We start from the raw sequence: 22,689 nt of genomic DNA on the forward strand, positions 1-22,689 counted from the left end.
TGTTTGTGTGTGTGTGTGTTGGTTCAACTCCACCAAACAACTCATCGCACACTCGCCTTTGCTTTCCAAGACACACTCACTCCAACTCTGACGTACAGTTTGCAGTTGTCTGAAAAATGGTTAAACCACAGGAACAGGGTCGGAGCAGTGACTCCCAGTCCGAGCAGCAATCTCTCAGCACTGGTGACAGCACAAACTTTGCCTTGACTTTCTCTGTCTGTTATCATAATCCCTCTCTGGACCAACTTCATGTGTGCTTTGTAGATGTTTTTGTTCTTTACTCAAGATTTCTTTTATTCTAATATTTAATCCTTCTGCTTTATTTGACCAACATATTTAAAAAGAAAAGAACGAAAAACAACCTAAATGGTAACAGCACAACAGCAGTAGAAATGTCATTTCATTTCTGGTAAACTTAACGCCAGTGCCAGTTCCTGTCATTTTATATCTAGGGCGCATTTTCTGACTGCTGTGGTTGGACCTTCAGCCTTCTTCTTACGTCCTAGAAAGCAACAGTGACACATGTTTTGCAGCAGCTGTTATCATTTTTTTTTTTATGACTAAATGAGTGATTAAAAACATCTTGCGTCAGAAATGATGGGCTCATCGCTAAGACGTGTCCGATGCCACTGTCTGTTGTCGATAATCAAAAATAAAATAATTAGGGTGATTAAATATTTCTTAATCAGTGGCAACTTGTGCATGCGTGCGTGTTTGAAGTCAATGCATGTTTTTAATGTTACAACATGTGCGCTTCTGCATGTGTGTTTAGGTTTCCAGGTGTCTGTTTCCTGTGAGATGGGGTAAAGTTTGTTTGTGAGGTGGGGGTATCTAGTTTCCTGTAATAGGGCGGTTGACTTTATGTAAATAAGCTGAGGGCCTCAGATTGGGAGATGACGTTTGGGGGGTTGGGGACTCACACAGACAAGTTGAGTGTGTGACAGAACGAGGTCAGGTCCTGGCTTTCTCTCGATTCCACTGACAGCTGCGAGTCCCAGCAGCTAAAAAACCTCCTCATAACAAAGGGGCGCTACAACCGTGTCTCACCTCTAGCAGTCCCCCCTCCTCAGCAGCAGGAACCCTGAGCGAGACCCGTGGGTGGACGGTCCCTGGGAGTGGCTGGGCAGCGTTTGGGCTCCATGTGCTCTGTCTGTTCTGACTGCGTGTCTCTGTGTGCCGGCTGTTTGTTGACAGATGACGCGTACCAGAAACTGGCCATGGAGACAATGGAGGAGTTGGAGTGGTGTTTGGACCAGCTGGAGACCATCCAGACCTACCGCTCTGTCAGCGACATGGCCTCCACCAAGGTATGAGAGGCTGCACCTTTCACTGTTTGCTGTTATTGTGTTTCATCATAATGGGGGGAGTTTTGTGCCATCCCACTTGTATTTCGAGCAGATAAATCCAAGTCCATGTGTTGCAAGTGTTTATACAAAAAAGGGCTCCGCTTTTTGGGGGCGCTCTCAAATCTGACTAGCAAGGGAATCTGCAGGAAGCATTAATCCTTCAGCATAATAAACACATGAAGGACGGTATACAAAATCCAAAGATACTACTGCTGAACTTAGCATGACCCATCAAAGTAAACAGCCTTAAAAGTTTGAACATAAACAGAACAGTAATGAGGAGGAGATTGGTTTGGCAGAGGGGGCTGAGATGAGTGCTGATTGGATTAAAAGGCCACCAGCTCACTTGTATGTCCTATTTATCATCAGATTTGTTTTCCTGAGCAAACATAAAACTCTCCTTGTTGAAAAGATGGTCTAACAAGTAGGTGTGTGTTTTTTCTTGGCCGGCTGTGGCTCTCTTTCCATCTTAGCTGACTAACTTTTCCACTGTCCGCTGATTATTCTGTTTCTTCTGTGTCACCGACTGCGTGTCATGTGCAGTGAAGTTCAATGCCTGGTTCTTATGTGAAGAGACAGGAAGTTGAAACAATGGTACTGAACCACATTCAGCTTAATGATCGCTTGTTGTATTGCGCTTCCTGTGCTCGTGTTACTGGATTCTGGACATGATATCTAAGAATTATTAGGTTGCATCCATGACTCTGTGAGTCATGGTAAGTTTGCTCACTTACAAAGAAATGAACATATGTTTTATGCTTGTATCGTTTTCATGGAAAGAGACAGACATACAAGCAAAACATGACTTACTATTTGGTGGTGGACGAACCCTTGTTGGGGTAAGACGTTTCTTTTTGTTGGTCACCAAGTTTGCAAAGATTTCACGAGGGGTTTTGGCCCACTCCTCTTTACAGAAACTCTCTGAATCCTTTAGGTTTTTGGCTGCCGTTTAGCAACTCGAAGCTTCAGCTTCCTCCACAGATTTTCTATAAGACTGAGGTCTGAGGCTAGGCCACTCCATGACCTTAATGTGCTTCTTCCTTACCCACTCCTTTGTTAGCACACCCCGTGTGGCAAGATACTGAAAGGAGCTCCAGACTGAGGGCAGTTTGGTCATTTTATACTTCTTCCATTTCTGAATAATGAAAGCTCCTCAAACGTTTTGTACCTCAGTTCCAGTCTTGAGCATATCTAAGGCTTTGCCTCTGACCATGTCCATGGTGGTGGCGAGGTTCGAATAGAAGAAACTGGTTCTGTGGACAGGTGTGCTTTATAAACATGCGTTGAGATGAATGATTGATCCTAATCTGTACACATGGGCACGCAGCCAATCTGTGGGAGTCCGAATCCTAGCTGGGTGGTAGGGGATAAAATATTTATTTCACTCACTAACATGCAAATCAATTTAAAACTTTTATGTAATGTATTTTCTCTGGATTTTTAGTTGATATTTTTTGCTTCTCTCCATTAAAACGATACTACCATAAAAATTAGAGACTGTTCGTTTCTTTGGAAACTTACAGATTCAGCAGGGGATCAAAAAATTATTACTCGGTCTATAATTTATTTCTCTGTCATTAGAATCTCTGCTGCTATTACCTTAAGGGCTGTAATACAAAACACATGGTCTCATAATTGCCTCCTTTTGGCCTTTGCATTCAGATGATGTCATGGATATCAAAGCACAGTTTCCCAGTTACAACAAGGTTTTACATATATTCAGTTTTGTACTTTAAGAATTCATAATTCAGAGAAAATGATCAGACCTCGCCTGCGGCTTGAGGTATCCTGTCAGTCCACAGATGTCTGTTTTTAAAATGGTTGTCGATAGAGATAATGTGGTTGGCCGCCGGCCACCAAAGTAAATATGTCTGTGGGATTTAAAGGTAGGATGAGTTCATGAGTCACTGGATATATGGCCATCGCTGTTAGAGATCTAACCTGGGCAGTTTTATACCGTAGACTGCCACAGAGATCGGCCACTTGGAGGAAGCTAGATATTTACATTTTTTGGTCTTTTGTTTAACTCCAAACCACAGAAAGCTGCTGTGTGTGCGATGAGTGTAACTTAGCCTGAAAAAACCCTGTGATGTAAACATGTGAATCAAGAGGAAAGCTTATTATTTCTCATGAAAACTGGACAACAGGATGCGAGTGATCCAGCAGTGGGTCAAACACAATGAACTAGAGAGGAAGACAAAGAACATTTGTTTGTGTGTGTGTGTGTGTGTGTGTGTGTGTGTGTGTTTAAGGGATCCTCGCAGACCCCTGGGCAGAGTTACTCTCTCTTCCTGTCTCCTTCCTGATCTCCTGCTGCTCTCTCTATACGACAATAGCCATCCCACCATACCCATTTGGACGGTTAATGGCCGTGTTTATTTATCTCATTGCTGTCGTCACACATCCAGCACTGACAGTAAGCAGGAGCGGTTTCACTTAGGTTGACAGAATCACTGCAGAACTACTGGAACAACTATTCAAACAGTCATTTAGACATGAAAGCAGGGGTGACAGACCAAACACAGAAGACAGGCAGTGTGCAGAGGAAGTCGGAGCATCCATGCTTGTATGAACATTCTTTAAAGAAGCTGTTGGTTTGCATCACTCCTCAGCTGCGTTTCAGTTTAGCCTGAAATCAAGACTGTAATTGTAGGACTTTTGCAATTGTAGAAAACTTTTTTTGGATCGAGACAAACGTTATCTGTAGGTGATGATTGAATACAGGAACTTCACCAACTTGAAAAATTCCCAAATATCCCAATAAGGGAAAAACGAAGGAATGGTTTTGCGCTGCTTTCTCCAGAAAACATTACACCTACCCCTCGGTCTGCCAAGATCATCAGACTGTAACACAATGGAAAGCTGACAGCACTTCCACTTGAGCAGATGGATGTAAACTGACAGGTGTGGCCATTTTGACATTATCGTTGGTCAAACGAAAGAAAAAGTAGCTCTCTAAATTGTACTTTCTTATTTTTAATCAGTTCATACTGAACTGTATTTCTTCTTTAAATGTGGAGTCTCCACTGCGGTCCACAGCGCAGCGTATCAAGTGGCACAATGTGCTTATTATGCATTATGACCCTCTCTCACAGATGTGACTTTGGCAAGTGGGTGAATGTGCCCCGACACGTAACCGTATGTGCACAAGATGCTGATAAGGAGTCGCCCATCGAACATGTGCCGCATGTATGCATGCCTGTGTCTACGTGAGCTTGCGTGCAGCTGGGTGTCCGTACCCACAGTAGGCTAATCCCCTCATATCTCGGCAGTCTTGTTTTTACAGTAAACTAAAACATTGCACAACTGCAGACCCTTTGTCAACTTGGCCGTTACACCCAACGCGGCTTTGTTAGCAAGAACGTACCGATCGGCTCATATGACCCCCGCAACTTCCTATTGTATTTAGGATGGTGTAAAAACTGTTATCCAAGCTGTGGCGGAGTATGAAACATGAGCACAGGGGAGGTGAAACGCAAGAAGATGCGGTCGTACCTCCAAGGTGAAGTGCAGGCAGGGGCTGCTGCTGAGCACTTACAGTACGTGACTGTCCCCTCTGTTATGTATGGTTGACATAGACGGGTCAAAGTCTGTTGTGAGTTGGAATATGCTCCTTCCAGCACTGCAGACTCTCTGTTGTGTGAAAATACAGCTTAAGCATCTAATGTCTGCTTGATTATAATCAGTTCTTTTTGTCAGTTCTTTTTAACAGAGTTACTCACAGATTTAAAAGAAAACTTCAAAAGAAAATCAGATTTAGTAAACTTGAAAAAATATGAAACAACTGTTTTTTATCATGCGGATTTCATTGAACTTTGGGAAGATTTTATCCCAATTCTGTATGAGGCAAAATTATAATTGAAATGAAAGTTTATAATTGACTGCACTCATTTGCGAAACGTGATGAATTTGCTACCAAAAAAGAAACAACTGGTTCCTGCTTTGAAAAGGTGAAAAGCTGCTGCTTTTGTCTAGTTCATATAACGTATTTTCCACGCTATAAGGCGCACCTAAAATCCTTTAATTTTCACAAAAATCAACAGTGCGCCTTATGTATGAATTCTGGTTGTGCTTACTGACCTCGAACTGATTTTATGTGCTACACGGTGCACAGAAATCTGTCAAAACATGTTTTATTACGACTTTGGTAGCTACGAAGCCGCACCAGATTGTTGGAGCTTTACAGCTACCATAGCCAGGAGCCTCGCGGAGGAATCTGGGTCCTAAACTCAGTCTACTTCAGGTGCCAAAAACAAACGAACACTGCAGCATCACTGAGAGTTAAAACTGTCTAAATTCTTTCATCTTTAATAAAATCATCAGCGTTGCTGCTTTACCAGGTGTAACAATAAAGTTTAACATCCAGGCATCCATGAAAACAGGATTTATTACATTCAATGGAGTTAGAAGTTAGCAGGAAGTTAGCTCGCTAGCTTCCACCTAAACATGATATAGCATGTTCTGACTGAGAGATTTCTGACAAATTCAAACGTACAGCTCTGCTATCACTTCCAACATAAACTTAGACAGAAAACTAAACAGCAGTGACGTTTGTAGGGTTACTGAAGTTGGGCTAGCTGGTATATAATGATGTGCTACGTGATCGCTAGCGACACAGCTATGTTAGCATAACATTAGCATAGTGAAGCTGGAGGATGGGCGCTAACTTTTTTCCACTCGATTAAAGTTAACGTGAGGGTTCCCGATGGTTAGGGACAAATGCAATCGCATGGCAGGATGCTGTAAACGGACCAAACTTCAGTCAGGAGAACAACTGAGATAATCCATCCACAATACGAGGTTAGTCATTAATGTACTGCAACAACACGGGAATAGAGCAGCTGCAGAGAATTCAGCATTAATGAATCAATGTTACGGAAGAGGAGGAAGCAAGAAGAATGAGCTGAGTAAAGTTTGACTTATCTGACGGTTTTGTTTTGATTAATGCACCTTATGGTCTGAAAAATACAGTATGTGCATTAATACATTAAGTGATTTCTTGGTTATCAAAGACAGCTCAAGGAAAAATGAATCCCTATCCCTGAGCCTGAGATGATGACATCATCACCCCCCCCCAATACAAAATCCACAAACAAGTAGCAAATTACTGCATCTTAGAATGAATAATGAAACCATGAAGAAATCTGATGGAGACGAGCACGTGTAAAGGGCTTTTTAAAGAGCCGGTCACCCGAGTAGATTTAACAGTGACAGCAAAGCTTCGGAGATGTGACTGCCAGCTGCAAGAGCGCTGAGCAGCAAGCGAGAGGAGCGGGGGGGGGGGGGGGGGGGGGAAAGGCTAGAGGCGGGACTACCCCAAGAGGGAGTGTGTATGTAGCAGAGGTCTAACACAGTCATTGCTCCACAGACACAGGGTGTGAGGTAGAGCCTAATCAGACCTCGCAGTCCCGAGTGAGTCACTAGAGCTGTGGCGTTTCCCAGCGTCAGAGAGCAGAGGCTTGGTCCTTTTACTCATGCTGTAGTCAGACTGAGACTGAGACACTTTAACGGACGGCAGCCCCACTCTACCCTGCACTTTACACACAGCAACATGGGCGCCTGTTGCTTTGACAAGAAAGAGAGGAAATTAGGGAAGCTGAACGGTTGGAGGAAGGTGAGTTTTGTTATTTTTATAATTTTATGCTGGTAGACAGTTAGTTCATTCGCCATTCGGTGAGATTTCCTGCCTTGCTTGGACTTAAAAGAACAGATGTTTTGTGGCTTGCTCAAGCTTTTTCTTGAATTTCACTGAATGCTATTGTGTATATATATATATATATATATATATATATATATATATATATATATATATATATATATATATATATATTAATTACATACACATTGCTTTTACATAAACATTGTGTACTTATATGCCCTTTGATCCTGGTGGAGTTTGGAGCGAATTTTAGCGGCATTTTATTTCATGTCTGCACATGATTTCACTTTGGAAGCATGTTGGGAGTATTTATTGCTGCTTCAATTTACTGAAAAGTTGTCCTTTGAATATTAATTTTCAACTTATGGTGGTCAAACCTGCATTCTGCATTTGCCTTTGGGGTCTTTTACGCTTCCTTTGCTGCGTATTCCCAAATTGTTTCTGTCTGTGGAACTAGATAACCTTTACTCTCAGAGAATCAAACTCATGAGAGATTTATGGTGCTTCCAGATAATTAAGCGCAGATGTCGTTTTGTTCTTCCTGGCCAAATGCCAAAGCGATTTCTTTAGTTTGTAAGTGACCTATAAGTGACAATAACCGGTATTCACTAACTGCATAGTTACTGCTTATAAAAAGTTCAGCTTTGTCTGCCTGCCAACTGCCTAAAATGAGGGAAGGAGCCACAGATTTAAATCACAGGAGGTCCAGCGGATGGAAAGGAGTGTATCTTAGCTGGGTACCAAAGACTTTTTTTTGACATAGGCCAAAACACTCAGGTTGTCTGACGAGAGAAGAGAGAAGTAGCGGTGAAGTGCTCGTAGCTTGGGTGTACAGTGTCGAGAACGCATTTCTGCAATTCTTTATTTTACCAGAAGTTAGGAGGAGAATTTAGAACAGACGATTTGAGCATTTCCTGTTTTTTTTTTGCAGCGTGGTCTTTAACAGAGGGTTGCTTTCTGCTTTCGAAGCAGCCCCGACTCGAGCTGAGCATTGCAGCCTGTTAACTGTTTGCCTCGAGCCTAAAAATAGTGAAGCAAACTACATCTGAGGCTGTGATCACCAGGAGCGATTAGAATCAATCAGTCGGCTTAAAAACATTTCTCCTTCCCATCCTTTTTTGCTCTCGAAACCTTCATTTTTCCCCCCCTCTATATTTTACTGTACGGGACCACAGATGCATGAATACACTCCATCTCTCACACACACACACACACACACACACGCACACACAAGCATAAGCGAGTGAGTCAGAGGAAGTGAGAGGTAGTCAGGCCGTCTCTCAGAATTGTCTGTATCTCTAACCAACATACGCACAGTTCATACGTAGGTAAGTTTCCTGATCTTCTCCGAGTTATGTCATTACTCCTCCGTGCCGATTTTACAATCTGGCGTCACACGTTTGCTAAACTGAGGAGGTGATTAACCACAAACGCTGCACGTTTGCTGGTAAAGGAGATGGTTGCACGAGTTATAATCAGCAACGCTGCATGCGTGCTGTGAATATGAGACTGTGTTGAGAAGCATGAAAATCACGATAATAAATAAAACTTGCAGCTCCTTGCAAATCCTGACTTAAATCAAGAAATTGATTACTTTTAAAGTGTGAGCGTTTCGCACCTTCACAGAGATGCAAAGATATTTACAGATTTAGCCATAAGTTGTAAATTCCAGTACAGACTGGGAGCCCAGTACTAAGTCAAGACTGACCAGAATGGGTGTAGTGCACCCACTAGTGGCTCAGAGACACAACTTCAGTCTGAACCACTTCAGGCTCAAATGGGTAACGAGACAAACTAGAAAATTTCAGCTGATTTCAGCAACACCGGAGAGTTCCAGTTCAGTCATCCTCTAAGCTGTGGTGCAAAAAGATTCCAGTTCAGAACGATGACGAGAAACAATCAGAGAGTAACAGACATGATACGCTGAGGCTGTGCAGCGCCATGTTGCGTAAGATCAGTCTCGTGTCAGAGGGAGACTCCGTGTCTGCCTTCCGGTCCACCTGTCCGCCTCGCCGCCCTGCACGGCGAGCTGTCCGATGGGATCGCGTCTAAACGGAGGGGGCTCTGCACGAACGCGCCTCCCTCCACCTCTCATTGATGTACCACAGGCTCCATTCACCTTCCTTCCCTCTGTCAGAGCACCTCTCTGCTGAATCAACCCACCCACCGAAAGCAGGGAGAGAAGGGGAGGGAGGAGTAAGAGGTTAGAAGACAGAGATATGGAGCTTAAAGAGGGAGGAAGACGAGATAAAAGCAAAAATAATGGAAAATTTGTAGAAAAAACTGATTTAGATTATAATAAATGAAAGAAGCTAACTGGTGAAACGATATAATAAAGATTCCAGTGACAAGAGATGTATCCACACATCTTTGGAGAGGTTAATCTCCCTCCAGTGTCATGATGTCAGTGGGAGATTAGGAGGCTTCCCTCATGAAAGAGCAAACTCCAAACACACACTGGCAGCGACACATTGAAACACACACACTTATAAAACATGTCAGCACTGACTGGGTTTAAATGCAGGTGACGGCGCTCGCAGGCTGCTGCGGAGCGTGCGCGCACTTTTTTCGCAGCTTCTGGGGGAAGCACGGCACTTCGACACTGCATCCTGTTATTTCTGGTTTCTTTATATATTATGCAGTGAGCTATTATATAAAGAGCTGCCTTCTCCTTGCATCCCACCTCCTCGCTTCTGGTTCTTTCCCTCATTGGCAGGATAATCCGGAAGGAATTCTCTCGGGAAAGCTTTCATCTCCCCCTCATCTTCCCGCACACACACATTAGGGCCGAGAGATTCTCTGGGAACCTCTGTTTACAGTTTCCTGTGGATTTGTTCTGAAGCGTGATTGAGGCGTCGCAGCTGTCCTCAAGGTTTTCACACATAAGAGCCCAGTCGTGATTGACACGTCTGGTGCTGCTGGTGTTACGCTCCGGTCAGGTGGGCCTAGGCCTTGTACACCACAGCCAGTATCAACACCTGCTCTGAGGACAGCCCATCGATTCTGCCAGCGAAGCAGACAGACAGAGATTGATGACTGTGTTGGCTAGTGGAAGCCGAGAGAGAAATTGACATGTAAGCGGTGGAGAGTGAGGGATAGATGAAGCAGAGCGAGGGAATGGTGGTGGAGGGGAGGAGGAGGCGGCGATTTTCAGCCTGTGCATCAGTGGATGCGAGCAGGGGCGATGTGTGTGGTGAGTCCTCGTGACAGCTCAGCAGTTACAGCACATGTCTGCCTGGGAAGCAATAGGGGAAGCCTCTCTCCTTCGCCTCCCCTCTCCTCATTTAGAAAAAAAAAAAAAAACAGCCTTACACTGGCTACCTAGTGCTGTTGCCATGGCGTTGGGGTGTTCTGGTAATTGGCTCACACGCAGTTACAGGCAGCGAGAGAAACCGTGGGCTTCGTGTCACCTAAATTGGGGAAGGAAGGACACAATTATCTTCCTTCTTCTCCTTCTGTAACCGTCTCGCCTCCTGTGTCTTGGCTGTTAAAAATAGCCGTCCACAAACACCCTGTCAGTATCTAATATTATTATGGGGTGCGGATAATGAACAGGCTTATGAGTTCTCCACAATGGCTGCCGTGGCTGCACGTCAGGAGACAACAGAAGACACAAAAGAGGGGGCGGGAGGGGATAATGGAGATAATGGCGATTAGAAATACCATCGCTGTACGTTCATATTCTTCAAAACGTGCTGCAGCATCCCTCTCGCTCTTCCCATTGTTTCACTCGTAGATGGGAGGCGTAGTTTTACAGCTTCATGACATTACAGGGCCTGGGAATTAAGGAGGACGGACATTACTTGCAGTGGTTTTGTAGTTGAGAGAAAAAAGAAAGAGAAAGAGTTCATATTAAATAGATATTAAACATCAATCACTCACACACCCCTTTATAACTTTACATATACACCAATGCCAAGCTGTAATTTGGGCTCCCCCCTTTTCCCCCCCACTTTCTGTCAAATCATGTGTTCTGACTGGAGTGTGTTGCTGGGGCTGGCAGACTGCAGCGAGGGCGAGAGAAGGGAGGGAGGGAGTGGTACAGCAGCGAGAGCAGCAAAGCGAGACAAATCCAGTAGAGGAACCCCCCCTCTAGTCAGATGAACATCACTGCCTCACTCCCGCCTCCTCCTCCTCCCCTCTCCATCGCCGTTTTTCCCCTCCTCCCTTCCTCGCTTCTTCTCCATTATTCATCAGCGCGCAGACAGTCCCCAGCTCACGGCTCCAGCTGCTGCTGCTGCTCCAGCCGATCCATCGAGCCCGCTGGATCTCCTCGCTTACAGCTCCTTCTTTCACGCACATCCGTCCATCCTCCCAGATTTCCATTCCCAAGCATGGAAACTCAGAGCTGGCCCTTTTCTGCTGCTGAGAGAGAGAGTGAGCCACCATCGAGCTGCTCTCTTAGCTGCTGAGAAGAAGAGAAACCCAAGAGGAGAGAAGAGAGGATTTTTTTCCCCCCTTTTTTTGGGTGCTGGAGGAATCCTGATCATCTGCCTCTAATTTGCCCCCATCCTCCCTTTTTGGATTACAGTTCTGGCTTTGTGTAGGAACGAGAAAACGGGGTCCAAAATGCCTGAAGCCAATTACCTGCTGTCGGTGTCTTGGGGTTACATTAAGGTGTGTGGCGCTTATCTACGTAGCTTGTGGGGATACCGCGCTGGCCTCATTATAGCTCTCTGTGCTGTGCTGTTCTGTTATTAGAAGCTAAAGATCGGTTTGGAACCGATCGGCTGCTTTTGTGGGCACGACGTGTGCACCCAAAGATATTTCCATCAATATTAGAGGGTTGTTGTCGATGGTGGTGGGGGATCCGACGGCTCGGGCTCCATCTTGAGCCCTCTGCAGAGCTGTGTGTCTGTGTGTGCACGCGCATGCATCAGCCTGTCATAAACAGCTGCTGCAGTGTCTGGGTCTCTGTGTACTCTGTGCCTGTTTATCACAAGTGTTTTTTTAAATGTTTGAACCACCGTAGAACTGTTCGCAGTGTGCGAATTACATGAAATTACGTGAAATGTTGGCAACAAGAGGAACGTCTCGGGCTGCGTGCAGATTTTCCTCTTGCATCACTGAAATTTTTGCACACTGATGCAGGAAAAATGGCTAAATGCCCCAAATATGCGACCCAGCGTAATAAAACTGTAAAGTGTTTGCTGCGGGTAATTTGAGGCTTATTAAAAGGTGGCAGCCTACTCACTGTTACCGCTAATAATTATCTGCATCTTAATTAATTTCAGGGAAAACTGTGGAAAAGCACAAATATCAAGTGACATTCTTGACCTGGCAGAATAAAACTGGGCACTAGTGAATTTTCCATGTAACCGTATATATCCTAATGTTTCCCAGATTTCCTCTCCAGTGGAAACTGACGACATTTCTCTCTCTCTCTCTCTTCCCCCTCCTCCTCTTTCTCTCTTGCAGTTCAAGAGAATGTTGAATCGGGAGTTGACGCACCTATCCGAGATGAGTCGGTCTGGGAACCAGGTTTCCGAATTCATCTCCAACACCTTCCTAGGTAAATGGAAGTCTTGTGTACACAAACTCAAAATCACGACCATGTTCATAAGTTAAACAAAAACAGCTACTGGATGTTTATGATCCATCTGAAGCCTCCACAAATCACGTTTATGACTTGTGCGTTTGGTCAGATATGCAACATTACAGCTCACAGAGCTCAATTTCTTTTCTTTGATGTCGAGCTGTGCAAGTTGCTCTGGCTGGCTTTCCTGTGGGGGCGTACCATAAAAAAACTGCGCCATTAAGCTTTGTGTCGACGTTTATGACATCTGAACTGAAACAGAACTGAAAAAAGTATTAATATTTAATTTCTCAAAATATTACGAGAATAAAAAAGGGTATTGACTGTAAAGAAGGCTTCAGAGTCTGAATTGGAACTGGATGCTGTCGGCGTGGGTTGCACGTCTGAGAATAGATGCGAACATCTAATTATGAATATTCAGCTTTAAAACCTTTCTGGTTTTGTTCTTGGCACCAAAGCACAAAAAGAAACCGTAATGCAACAAATAGCTCTAGAAACATCAATCAACAACCGATGAAACAAAACAGATTCAAAGTTGATTTTCAGGAAACCTGATAGGTCTACGGAAGAGTGCTCGATGCAGGATGCACAAAGCCAGAGAAAGTAGAAGTAAATGATCTCATCCCAGATATACAGAGGGAGAAAGAAAAAGGCTGATATATTTCAGAGATAATGCTCATAAAGGTAGCCGAGATTATTCAGACACTCTGTTTCCGATCATTTGCCGTCCCCCGCTGGTATAGCGCTGTCAGTGGATCCCTCGCCCCCGTTTAGAGCGAGACGGGCTTTGAGAAGAAGCAAACGAGCGAGGGAGGGAGAGACCTCACTGCAGCGAAGGGAAAAAAATGGAGGTATAGAGGAACCCCCTTTGCTGGCAGTGAGATGAGCTCGGCAGATTGGGTGACTCATCCCCATCTTAATGCATCTTTGTCAGCAGGGACACCTTGTTGTCCCTCTCTCTCTCTGCTGATCCGGGAATCCACTCACCAATGACTATGACTTCAATAAGGAAATGAGGATTACCCTGCTGAAGGGGGCTGAAGAAGCAAAGGAGGAAAGAGAAAATATTAATGAGAAGAAAAGGAAAAATTAGCTGAGTCAGCACAGCGGACCTGGATCGGTCCTTAGCTCACCAAAAGGACTGTTTTAATCCTTCCATCCACTAAGATTAACATCGCATCAGTAATGCACTTATTTCTGCTTTATCCTATTTTTGTTACTAAAAAAAAAGAGCATCCATTCAGTCTCAGGGAAATTAAATTTTGATGCCATAGGCCTGGTAGATCCATCACAGATCCCATCATTTTGTGACAGACGACCTCATGCTTGGTAAAACGGTGCTCGTGGAACACGATTCATCCCCCAGATAAATAAACATCTCAGACTTTTAGCGGGGACGATTTTAATCAAGGATTTCCAATTACGATTGCTTTCGGCGCGGCAGCTCACGTGTGCCTTTAATTTATTTTTTGGGACCTTTTCCCAGCTGTCCTTGCATCATAAATCTGTCATAACTCCCTTTGATCAGCCAGCACACCCAACTTTGGGAAAATAGTCGTCTCCCAGGCTCCTCTTCCATCTTCCCACCAAATGCGCATCTCCCACGGAAGAGCTTGTGGAGGAGGATGAAAAGAGTTTGGCTGAAATCTAAGTGAACGTGGGAGGTGACAGAGGATTGGAAAGTGAGAACGGAAGAAAAACAAGAGACAAAATAGCCGATTAGGACATTTATTTCATCTGCTGATTTGTTTGCATGTTTCTTACCAGCTAAGTTGACAGAAAAGAGTGAGCTCAGTTTATCCATATTTCAGCTAACAGACACACACATATATGTTATATACAGGCAACACGCAAACACTGCACAGCAGTGGTGACAATGATGACTCGTAATAAATTAGAGAGCAATACATTGCTCCTCCTTTTGTTTCCACGCAGCACATGTCTGAGTGTGCTTAATTGCCCGTTCTCAATTACCAGGCGAGAACTGAAGAGAGATCGAGGCGCGGGGAGAAAAAGGCAGAGAAATGTGAGGGAGAGCATGAGAGTGAAAGTGATTATTTGAATTACGCCTGGTAATTGAATAACCCTCCGCGGGGGAAGGCTGATAGGCCAGCAATGAGCCGAGTCGAGGCTTGATAGACGAGCGCGCGGCTCGCACGCGTGCAGAATAGCCGGTCCCTGCAGGGTCTTATTCAGTTCCTCTGCGACTGCAGTAAACACGGCGGTGTAAGCTTATTACAGGAAAAAATCACTTCTATCGTGTTTATTTTTAGCACAGAGACTGGTGTGATGTCAGTGTTTATTTTAATTTTTTTGCCTTCCGATTCGTTTTATTTAGCCGCACAGGCTCGCTGATGTCATCAACTATGGAATCTGATAGAGCTGCAAAAAAACTCCAACAGTTTTGCCCGTGTCAACGGGCTGACCTCCGAGAGTCACAGAACGGGAGATGAGATGTGAGCCACCTGCTGTGAGGCTGGGATGGGGGGGGCGCTGCAAGCGGGGTTGAGGGATGTGGATGAATGAACAGTGGGAGCTCTGAGAGAGAGACTGCAGGTGGATGACAGCGAGCATAAATAAGCAAACGACTGGAGGGACAGATGAATGAGTGAGCGAATCAATAAACCCCCCGAGGAATCAACCTGCCACAGGTGCGTCTATATAGCGCACCTGGGTTCTCACATCCCAACCATCATACAAGACATCTTCACTGAACTGCTGAATAAGCCTCTTACCTTCTACTTGACCAAAATCCATCTTTTTTTTAATTCCCACTCACGTAGACAAACAAAATGAGGTGGAGATCCCATCGCCAACATCCAAGACACGGGAGAAGAAGAAGCAGCAGAAGCAGCAGCTGATGACACAGATTAGCGGGGTCAAGAAGGTCTCCCACGGGCCCTCGCTCTCGAGCAGCAGCATCGCACGCTTCGGGGTCAAGACTGATAAGGAGGAGCTGCTGTCCAAGGAGCTGGAGGACCTCAACAAGTGGGGCCTGAACATCTTCTCGGTTTCAGAGTTCTCCAACAACCGACCTCTCACCTGCATCATGTACGCCATCTTCCAGGTAAGGACTCCTCTACTACTTCCTACTACTTAAATGTTACCTGGGTTTCCTTCCTCATGTTTTATCCCTGTATCCTTCTCCTAGGAGCGAGACCTTCTAAAGACATTTAAGATCCCGGCAGATACATTTGTGGCCTACATGATGACATTAGAAGATCACTACCATTCAGATGTGGCCTACCACAACAGCCTGCACGCTGCTGACGTAGCACAGTCCACACACATCCTCCTCTCAACTCCAGCCCTGGATGTAAGTCTTTCTGAAAGCAATGTCTTAAAGTCCGACTTGAACTCGAGGTTTGGTAATACCAATCACTAGCTGGCCTTACAGTAGCTCTCCACTTTGGTTGAGTTCGTCCGTTTTTGAATCAGGAGCCAGAATCTGCTGAAATAAGGGAAAACTAAATTAGGAGGGTGACCTCTTACATCACCTCGTGTCACTTTCCTGGATGGCTAAAGAGCTCCGCATCCTTCCGATGAATCATCTATTTTTTCCCTTCTCCTCTTCTGAGAGAATCCCCCTCTCACACGCCTTATTTGTTCATATTTTCCTGTGGACACTTTCTAAAAGCTCTATTCAAGCTCGAGTAGCTGGTGAGATGCAGCCATGTCAATATGACCCAATCTGAAGATCCTGATTTACACTTCTAGGCTCTCCCCATCTGTCGTCATAGCAGCCAGCCGGCGGCGTATTATACTCTCACAATGGATCTTCACAAAAAAGGCAGACAGCCTATTAGCTAGCTTGTTGAGGAAATACTAATTCTCCATCCTCGTGTGACCTTCGTGTGAAGGCAGAATGTGACAGAAACAAGTGGATTTCTCCCACATTGCTCTGCCACTCAGCTGTCAGTGTCAAAGATTATCTGCTCTTTGCTTTCAGCTTCAATCTCGGGACATCGTTTAACACTGTTCCTTTCTGATTACTTTTACAGGCGGTCTTCACAGATCTCGAGATCCTGGCAGCCATCTTTGCTGCGGCTATCCATGACGTTGATCATCCCGGAGTATCCAACCAGTTTTTAATCAATACCAGTAAGTCTGAAACGCTTAAACAAAAAGTTTCCACTCATATGAGATGAAACAAAGCCATCAGAGCATGTTTAACCATCGGTTTTTAACCACTACGCAGACTCTGAGCTGGCTCTAATGTACAACGATGAGTCTGTGCTGGAGAACCATCATCTGGCTGTGGGATTCAAGCTGCTACAGGAAGACAACTGTGATATCTTCCAGAACCTCACAAAGAAGCAGCGTCAGTCCCTGCGCAAGATGGTTATCGACATGGTAAGAATTCCAGATTCTTGTTTCTTTACAATTATTTCATAGTAAAACTAAAAAAACCAGAAACTTTCCAAAGCCAGATGCTGATCAAGTGTTTTTTCTTCTTTCGTTCAGGTTTTGGCCACTGACATGTCCAAACACATGAGTCTGCTGGCCGATCTGAAGACTATGGTAGAAACGAAAAAGGTGACGAGCTCCGGAGTGCTGCTGCTAGACAATTACACCGACAGGATACAGGTATGTGTGACTTCTACCTGAGCAGTAATAATGGCACAAGTTTGTGCACGAGGGGCTCAGCCACGTCATCCATCTCTTTTTTGTAGCCTGTGTAGTGACACAGTCTTCAACTCTGTATGACTTCCAGGTGCTGCGTAACATGGTGCACTGTGCCGACTTGAGTAACCCCACTAAGTCCCTGGAGCTGTATCGTCAGTGGACTGATCGGATAATGGAGGAGTTCTTTCACCAAGGAGACAGAGAGAGGGAGCGGGGGATGGAGATCAGTCCGATGTGCGATAAACACACAGCCTCAGTGGAAAAGAGCCAGGTATGCAGAAACTGTATTAGCTATGATGGAGAGCAAAGCTCAGAATTCCCAGGAAAGCTTTAAAAGACACTGACTCCTAACACTCGTTTGTTTCTTTCAGGTGGGCTTCATAGACTACATAGTGCACCCTCTGTGGGAGACCTGGGCCGACCTGGTCCACCCCGATGCTCAGGACATTCTGGACACGCTGGAGGACAACAGGAACTGGTACCAGAGCATGATTCCCCAAAGTCCCTCTCCGCCCTTCTACGACCAGAGCACACACGGACACAGCGGAGGCACCGGAGGGCCGGGGGGCGGGGAGAAATTTCAATTTGAGCTGACCTTAGAGGAGGAGGACTTGGACGGAATGGAAAAAGACGGCGACGCGGAGGAAGACGAAGAGGAGGAAGAGCTGGATGAGGAGGAGGAGGAGGAGGACAGTCTAGGAGATTCGCGTTCTCCTCCGCTGGACTATTTGGACGGTCAGGAGAATGACGAGGAAGGCATGATCGAGCCCACGACGGCTATAGAGATCGTGACGCACGAGGCTTCGCCCACAGACACATAGGGCTTCCAGCATCAGGTTCACTCGGTGATTTGAAAGGCGGGTGTTTTTTTGGAAAAAGAGGGGAAAATCCTCTTGGAGCTGTCCTTTTTAAAAAGCCCACAGAGGCAAGGGCTTAGTTTTGCCCCGCGCAGTGGCATGTTGCACTTGGGTGTTTGAAGCCAGGCACGGACGGACGGTTTCAGCGAAGCGGCTTCAGAGTTCTCAGGAAATAATTCACGCGAACAATTGAGTCTTGATGGAAAAGCAAGACTGATGGTGGAACTTGAAGGATTTCAGCCAGTTTGGAAAATGGTTACTTTTCTTTTCTGGACTGGCATTAAATGGACATTGACACTACTGAGAGAAGTTTTGTACCTTGAGACTTTTTTACCGATACACGATATGATCTAGAAGTAGCATAGAGTGAGATCTACTGATGGAGACACATTTGTATAGCAAGAGGAAGTGTTTACTTTTTTCCTGTACCATTTGTCAAAGGACTTGTGTGCCTTTTTTACTATTGTCTTTATAATAGTTTTTTATTTATTGAACACTCTAGTATGTCTGTGAAATGTTTTTTTGTTTGTTTGTTTTGTTTTTCTTAACTGAATAGAGCAAATTTTTTTTTGTATATTGAAAAAAGTCTTCCATGTATTGGGCAATAGAGATATCCAAACAAATGTCGACAAACAACTTTTGGACAAATTCATCTAAACGAGAAAACATTTCAGCACAAGTTCCTTCTTTACACGTGGAATTCAAATCCATGGTTCACGCCGCAGGTTTAGCTTCTTGCTTTCTGTATCACATGTCAGTCAATGAATGTCACAGTTGCACACAAATACAACACCTCTCGTTCTTGTTAAACAGATTTTCTTTTAGTTTTTAATGGCCTGCAGACCATTGCACTTCCTGCTGTTTCAAACCAACACAAATGCTAAATTCCTAAATGATTCCTGCTGATTTTTCAGTGTAAACTATTTGGGGCATTTGAGCTAGACACTTTTGTCTGTTCATTTTTGCAGTTATGTTGCTGTGAAACAGGCGTTACCCACGTTCAAACCCTCATTGCCAGATAAAATACGCAGAAACCCGAGCAAACAGGCCCTTACGTCAAGCTGCTAAGATCTGCGATGAAAAGAAATCTGCTCAGGATAAAATGCGCAACAGCGATGAGTCTATTTTTAGCCCACAGGTATGCTACAGTGGTAATAATCCTGTTAGTTGAAATGGGTTCTGACCACAGACCCGTCTGATGTAACACCCCTTCCCCCCTCTCTTTGCAATCAGGCCCAGACCAGATGATTAAAGGTGCTCTTGCAGCTGCCTGTCTGAAAGGCACTCTTCGACCCTCATCAGCGTCAGTATTCACATGGTTTACAAACCCCTCTAGGCTCCGCGGACACGACCTCAAAACAATCAGGCCAGCTATTTCTTCCTCACGCTAAAAAAATCCCTGAAGTTCTGCTCCTGCTCATTGACGTCAGTTGAATATTGTCCCTCCCTCTCTGTTGTATCAGGTTTCCAGGACAGTCAGGTTATGAGGATTTGGCACAGCTGGAACTGCTGGATTCAGCATGTAAGGCTATGCCTGTTTCCACAGAAAAAAGAAATTAAAAAAAAAAATAATAGGAATAATTAGGCGCTCTAGTTTGAAACAACCCCCAAAAATGTCTGATGGTTTGAAATGGTTTGCAGGCCATTAGACTTTGGCTCTCGTGGCTTCTGTAATCACGTCTTTTTCTTCTTTTTTTTTAATTAGTTTACTGATACTCAAAGGTACTTCAGCTGATTTCACATAAGCATGCTTAGATGGCAGTTTTGTGTATGGAGTATGTGAGTAAGTTTCATATGTATGCACAAGCGTTGATGTATGTATGTGTCTGGATGAGGTCTTAGCCTCATAAGGCCTTACCCCCATCACTCCAAACCTTTGTCTCTACTGTTTGTCGCTAGAAGCTCAAGTTGGTCCTTTTGCTGTTTATAACAGTGTATTTATTCTATACTTTAAGCCTGTAAATAAGAAATACTGTTTCAGTGTAAAATCTATTTTAATTTATATGCACTTGCATTACCTGGAAGTGGTGGTGTCTAATGTGTAGAAGACTCTTAATTAGAGCCTTTTTATATATGTATCATATATTGTTTTTATATATATAAATATATATAAATATATCTAAGTATATATTCGCACAATGTTTTGAGTGCCCAACAGAGCAGCAGCTAAAGAGACATATTGTTGTTGTTAGATGAAAACCTTGTATCTACAAAACAGCTTCTTTTTTTTAATTTTCACATGAAAGTTTAGATACCTTTTAATATCATGTCACAGACAAGAACATGGAAATTATTAATATTATGCATGAATATTAAACCAAAAATGTTGTCACTTTGTTTTTCTGTCTTGAATTCCATCTAAATCTGTTTCCAAATATCAGAATTCTGCTGAAATAGTCTGAATCCAAGAAAATACTCCACATTAAACACATTTTTGACCATTTCACTACAAGGTTTTCATGTGACATCAGCAATTTGGTAACCCAGAGGCAACATAGAGGACATGTTAAACTGCGTAGGCTTGGATGTAGGAGCTAGGAACATCTTAGCTTAGTCGGTGCTCGGTTTTAAAGTATGCTAATAGCTTAGCATATTAGCTTAGCTCCCCTCAGTGGCTCGTTACAACCTAAGCTTCTCCATCTGGCGTTTGAATGAAGATTGCTGATATACGAGGCCAGATACAGGTTCGACTGACAAACACAAAGCGATTGTCTCCTTTTACACTTAATGCACTTCATGTAAAAGTAGATATCATGGGGACGGTATTGTTAGCATGCTACAATACGCCCCGCACTAACATGAAACATTCTGAATTACCAACAAAAATGATCTTATGTAACTGATTGTGCTAATGTGTTTTTGACCAAACTTGTTAGCAGTTTTGAAATTCAAATTGTCAGTATTAACATTAACTATGTTCAAGCTTCTTCTTCTTTTTGGTCCTAGTTGTGTCCAAATGGTTAGCCAGATTTAGCACTATCTGCATGAGAGATGGGTTTGTTTCTTTTATTGTCAATAATATGTTCAAGTCTGCCAGTTGTTGCAGGTGGGTTATTAAATGTTTCACACAATGTATGGTATTATATTGTATATTGTGTTCAAAAATAAATCTGAAATACTTTTTCTATGAAGTGATTAAAAGCAAAGCATGAATATATTCCTACTGTGTCTGCCGTTCTTCCCCTTTTGTGGCCTTGTTTTTTTCACCATGGGTGTGAGCAACAAATTGGGTCACAGTCATGCTTCTGGTGGGTTTTCACGTGTTTGTCATGTTTCATTAGTCTGCCTCACAATAGAAGACTGTATTTACAGAGCACCTGGGTCCTGTTCTGTAAAAATAGCCCGTGTATGAAAGTGTACTAAGAATGGCCTAAAATCCCCGCTAGTGGCACCTGGAGGCCTGCGCTGCTCCTGACATTCAAGCTGACTAACAAGGTGTGAATTTACACAATAGTGTCCTGTTCTCAGTGTCTCACTTGCCTTAAAAACAAAAAAATCAAAGTCAACATCAGTGACACTTTCTGATGCCAGGTAGTCAGAATAGGTGATCTGGAAGTCTTTGCAATCAAGGAGCAAAGAAACAATCATTCTAACTGGAACACAACTGTGAAGATTTCCTACAAAAATTTTGTGATAATCAGACAGCAGATGGTTAAAAAAACAACTACTGCTGCCAATGAGACTGTTTCCAGTGAATGTGCGTAACTCGGTTAACATCCAAAATCTGAATCTAGGGTCTAGGATATGATATAATCGTCAGTTGGTGTGACGTCAGTGACTCTGCATTGAGTCCAACAGCTCCTGTGAGGCTAACTTATATTTGATGAGCCTGAGCAGCTATTCAAGTCCAACAAGAGACATAAAGACAAAGGGATGAATTAAAAGAGTGCTCCTGTGTACTGGTGTCTGCCCCCAATTAACAGACTTGGTTGTAACTCTGTATTTCAAACACATCATGTTGCCATGTTGGCATGATTCTTTTCCGTGTTCCCTTTTTCTGATTGCCAAGTGTGGAGCGGCGACACTGCTGAACTTAACCAAAGTTAATTCAATTCAGCAGTTTGTCACACGTTTGTGTCGCGTGATGTCATCAGCGCTTCATTAAATGGAATGAGATGCAGCTGCTTGCTGTGGATTTACGCACCTTCAAATTCTTGCTGCCTAGAGTTAGAGGCCGATGTGAGGTCAGAGGCGGGGTCAGAGGCAGGTTAAGGGATGTTGCCATAATCAATTTTGACCTTTGACTTGAAGTCACACAAGAGAAACAAAAAATAGAGCCAGAGAGGACATTTCCTTATTTAGTCCAGCAGACTCAAAACTCAATTTACAACATGAAACCAGAGAATAAGAGCAGAGTATTGTAACACTTGCCACTACTACATAAATGTTTCTCTTAAAGCCTTCTAATATGCAATAAAAATATGGAAACCTATCAAGAAATTTAAAAAAAATCCAGACATGTAATTTTCCTTAATTAGTTGACCACAACCGAGTGCCTAAATAAATAAATAATCTGGGACTCTGGCCCGTCCAGACAGAAATAAACCATTAAATATAGAAATAATTCTCAGGTCAGTGCCGGAAAGTGACGTGGAATTAAAATTGGTCCTCGTATCTGTACTATGTTACTCCTCATTCTCTTTGATGTCCCGTGTACGCTGCATC

At 43.9% G+C, this 22,689-nt stretch overlaps 1 protein-coding gene across 5 annotated transcripts in view; it reads left to right on the plus strand.

Annotated features, from left to right (window-relative positions):
- pde4ba (phosphodiesterase 4B, cAMP-specific a) overlaps positions 1 to 21,181 on the plus strand; it is a 203,624-nt gene extending 182,443 nt beyond the window's left edge. For all 5 annotated transcript variants that reach the window (XM_084909579.1, XM_084909580.1, XM_084909581.1 and 2 more), the window contains 9 exons: positions 1,195 to 1,307; positions 12,424 to 12,517; positions 15,325 to 15,608; positions 15,693 to 15,857; positions 16,543 to 16,642; positions 16,740 to 16,894; positions 17,006 to 17,128; positions 17,256 to 17,438; positions 17,539 to 21,181. In XM_084909579.1, the coding sequence (XP_084765705.1) occupies positions 1,195 to 1,307; positions 12,424 to 12,517; positions 15,325 to 15,608; positions 15,693 to 15,857; positions 16,543 to 16,642; positions 16,740 to 16,894; positions 17,006 to 17,128; positions 17,256 to 17,438; positions 17,539 to 17,988 (1,667 nt within the window). In that variant the 3' untranslated portion in view covers positions 17,989 to 21,181. The remainder of the gene's footprint in view (positions 1 to 1,194; positions 1,308 to 12,423; positions 12,518 to 15,324; positions 15,609 to 15,692; positions 15,858 to 16,542; positions 16,643 to 16,739; positions 16,895 to 17,005; positions 17,129 to 17,255; positions 17,439 to 17,538) is intronic.
- The last annotated feature ends 1,508 nt before the right edge of the window (positions 21,182 to 22,689 follow it).

The sequence above is a fragment of the Perissodus microlepis genome, chromosome 17, assembly GCF_051167445.1.
Source record: "Perissodus microlepis isolate ML-2025 ecotype Zambia chromosome 17, ASM5116744v1, whole genome shotgun sequence".
NCBI lineage: Eukaryota > Metazoa > Chordata > Actinopteri > Cichliformes > Cichlidae > Perissodus > Perissodus microlepis.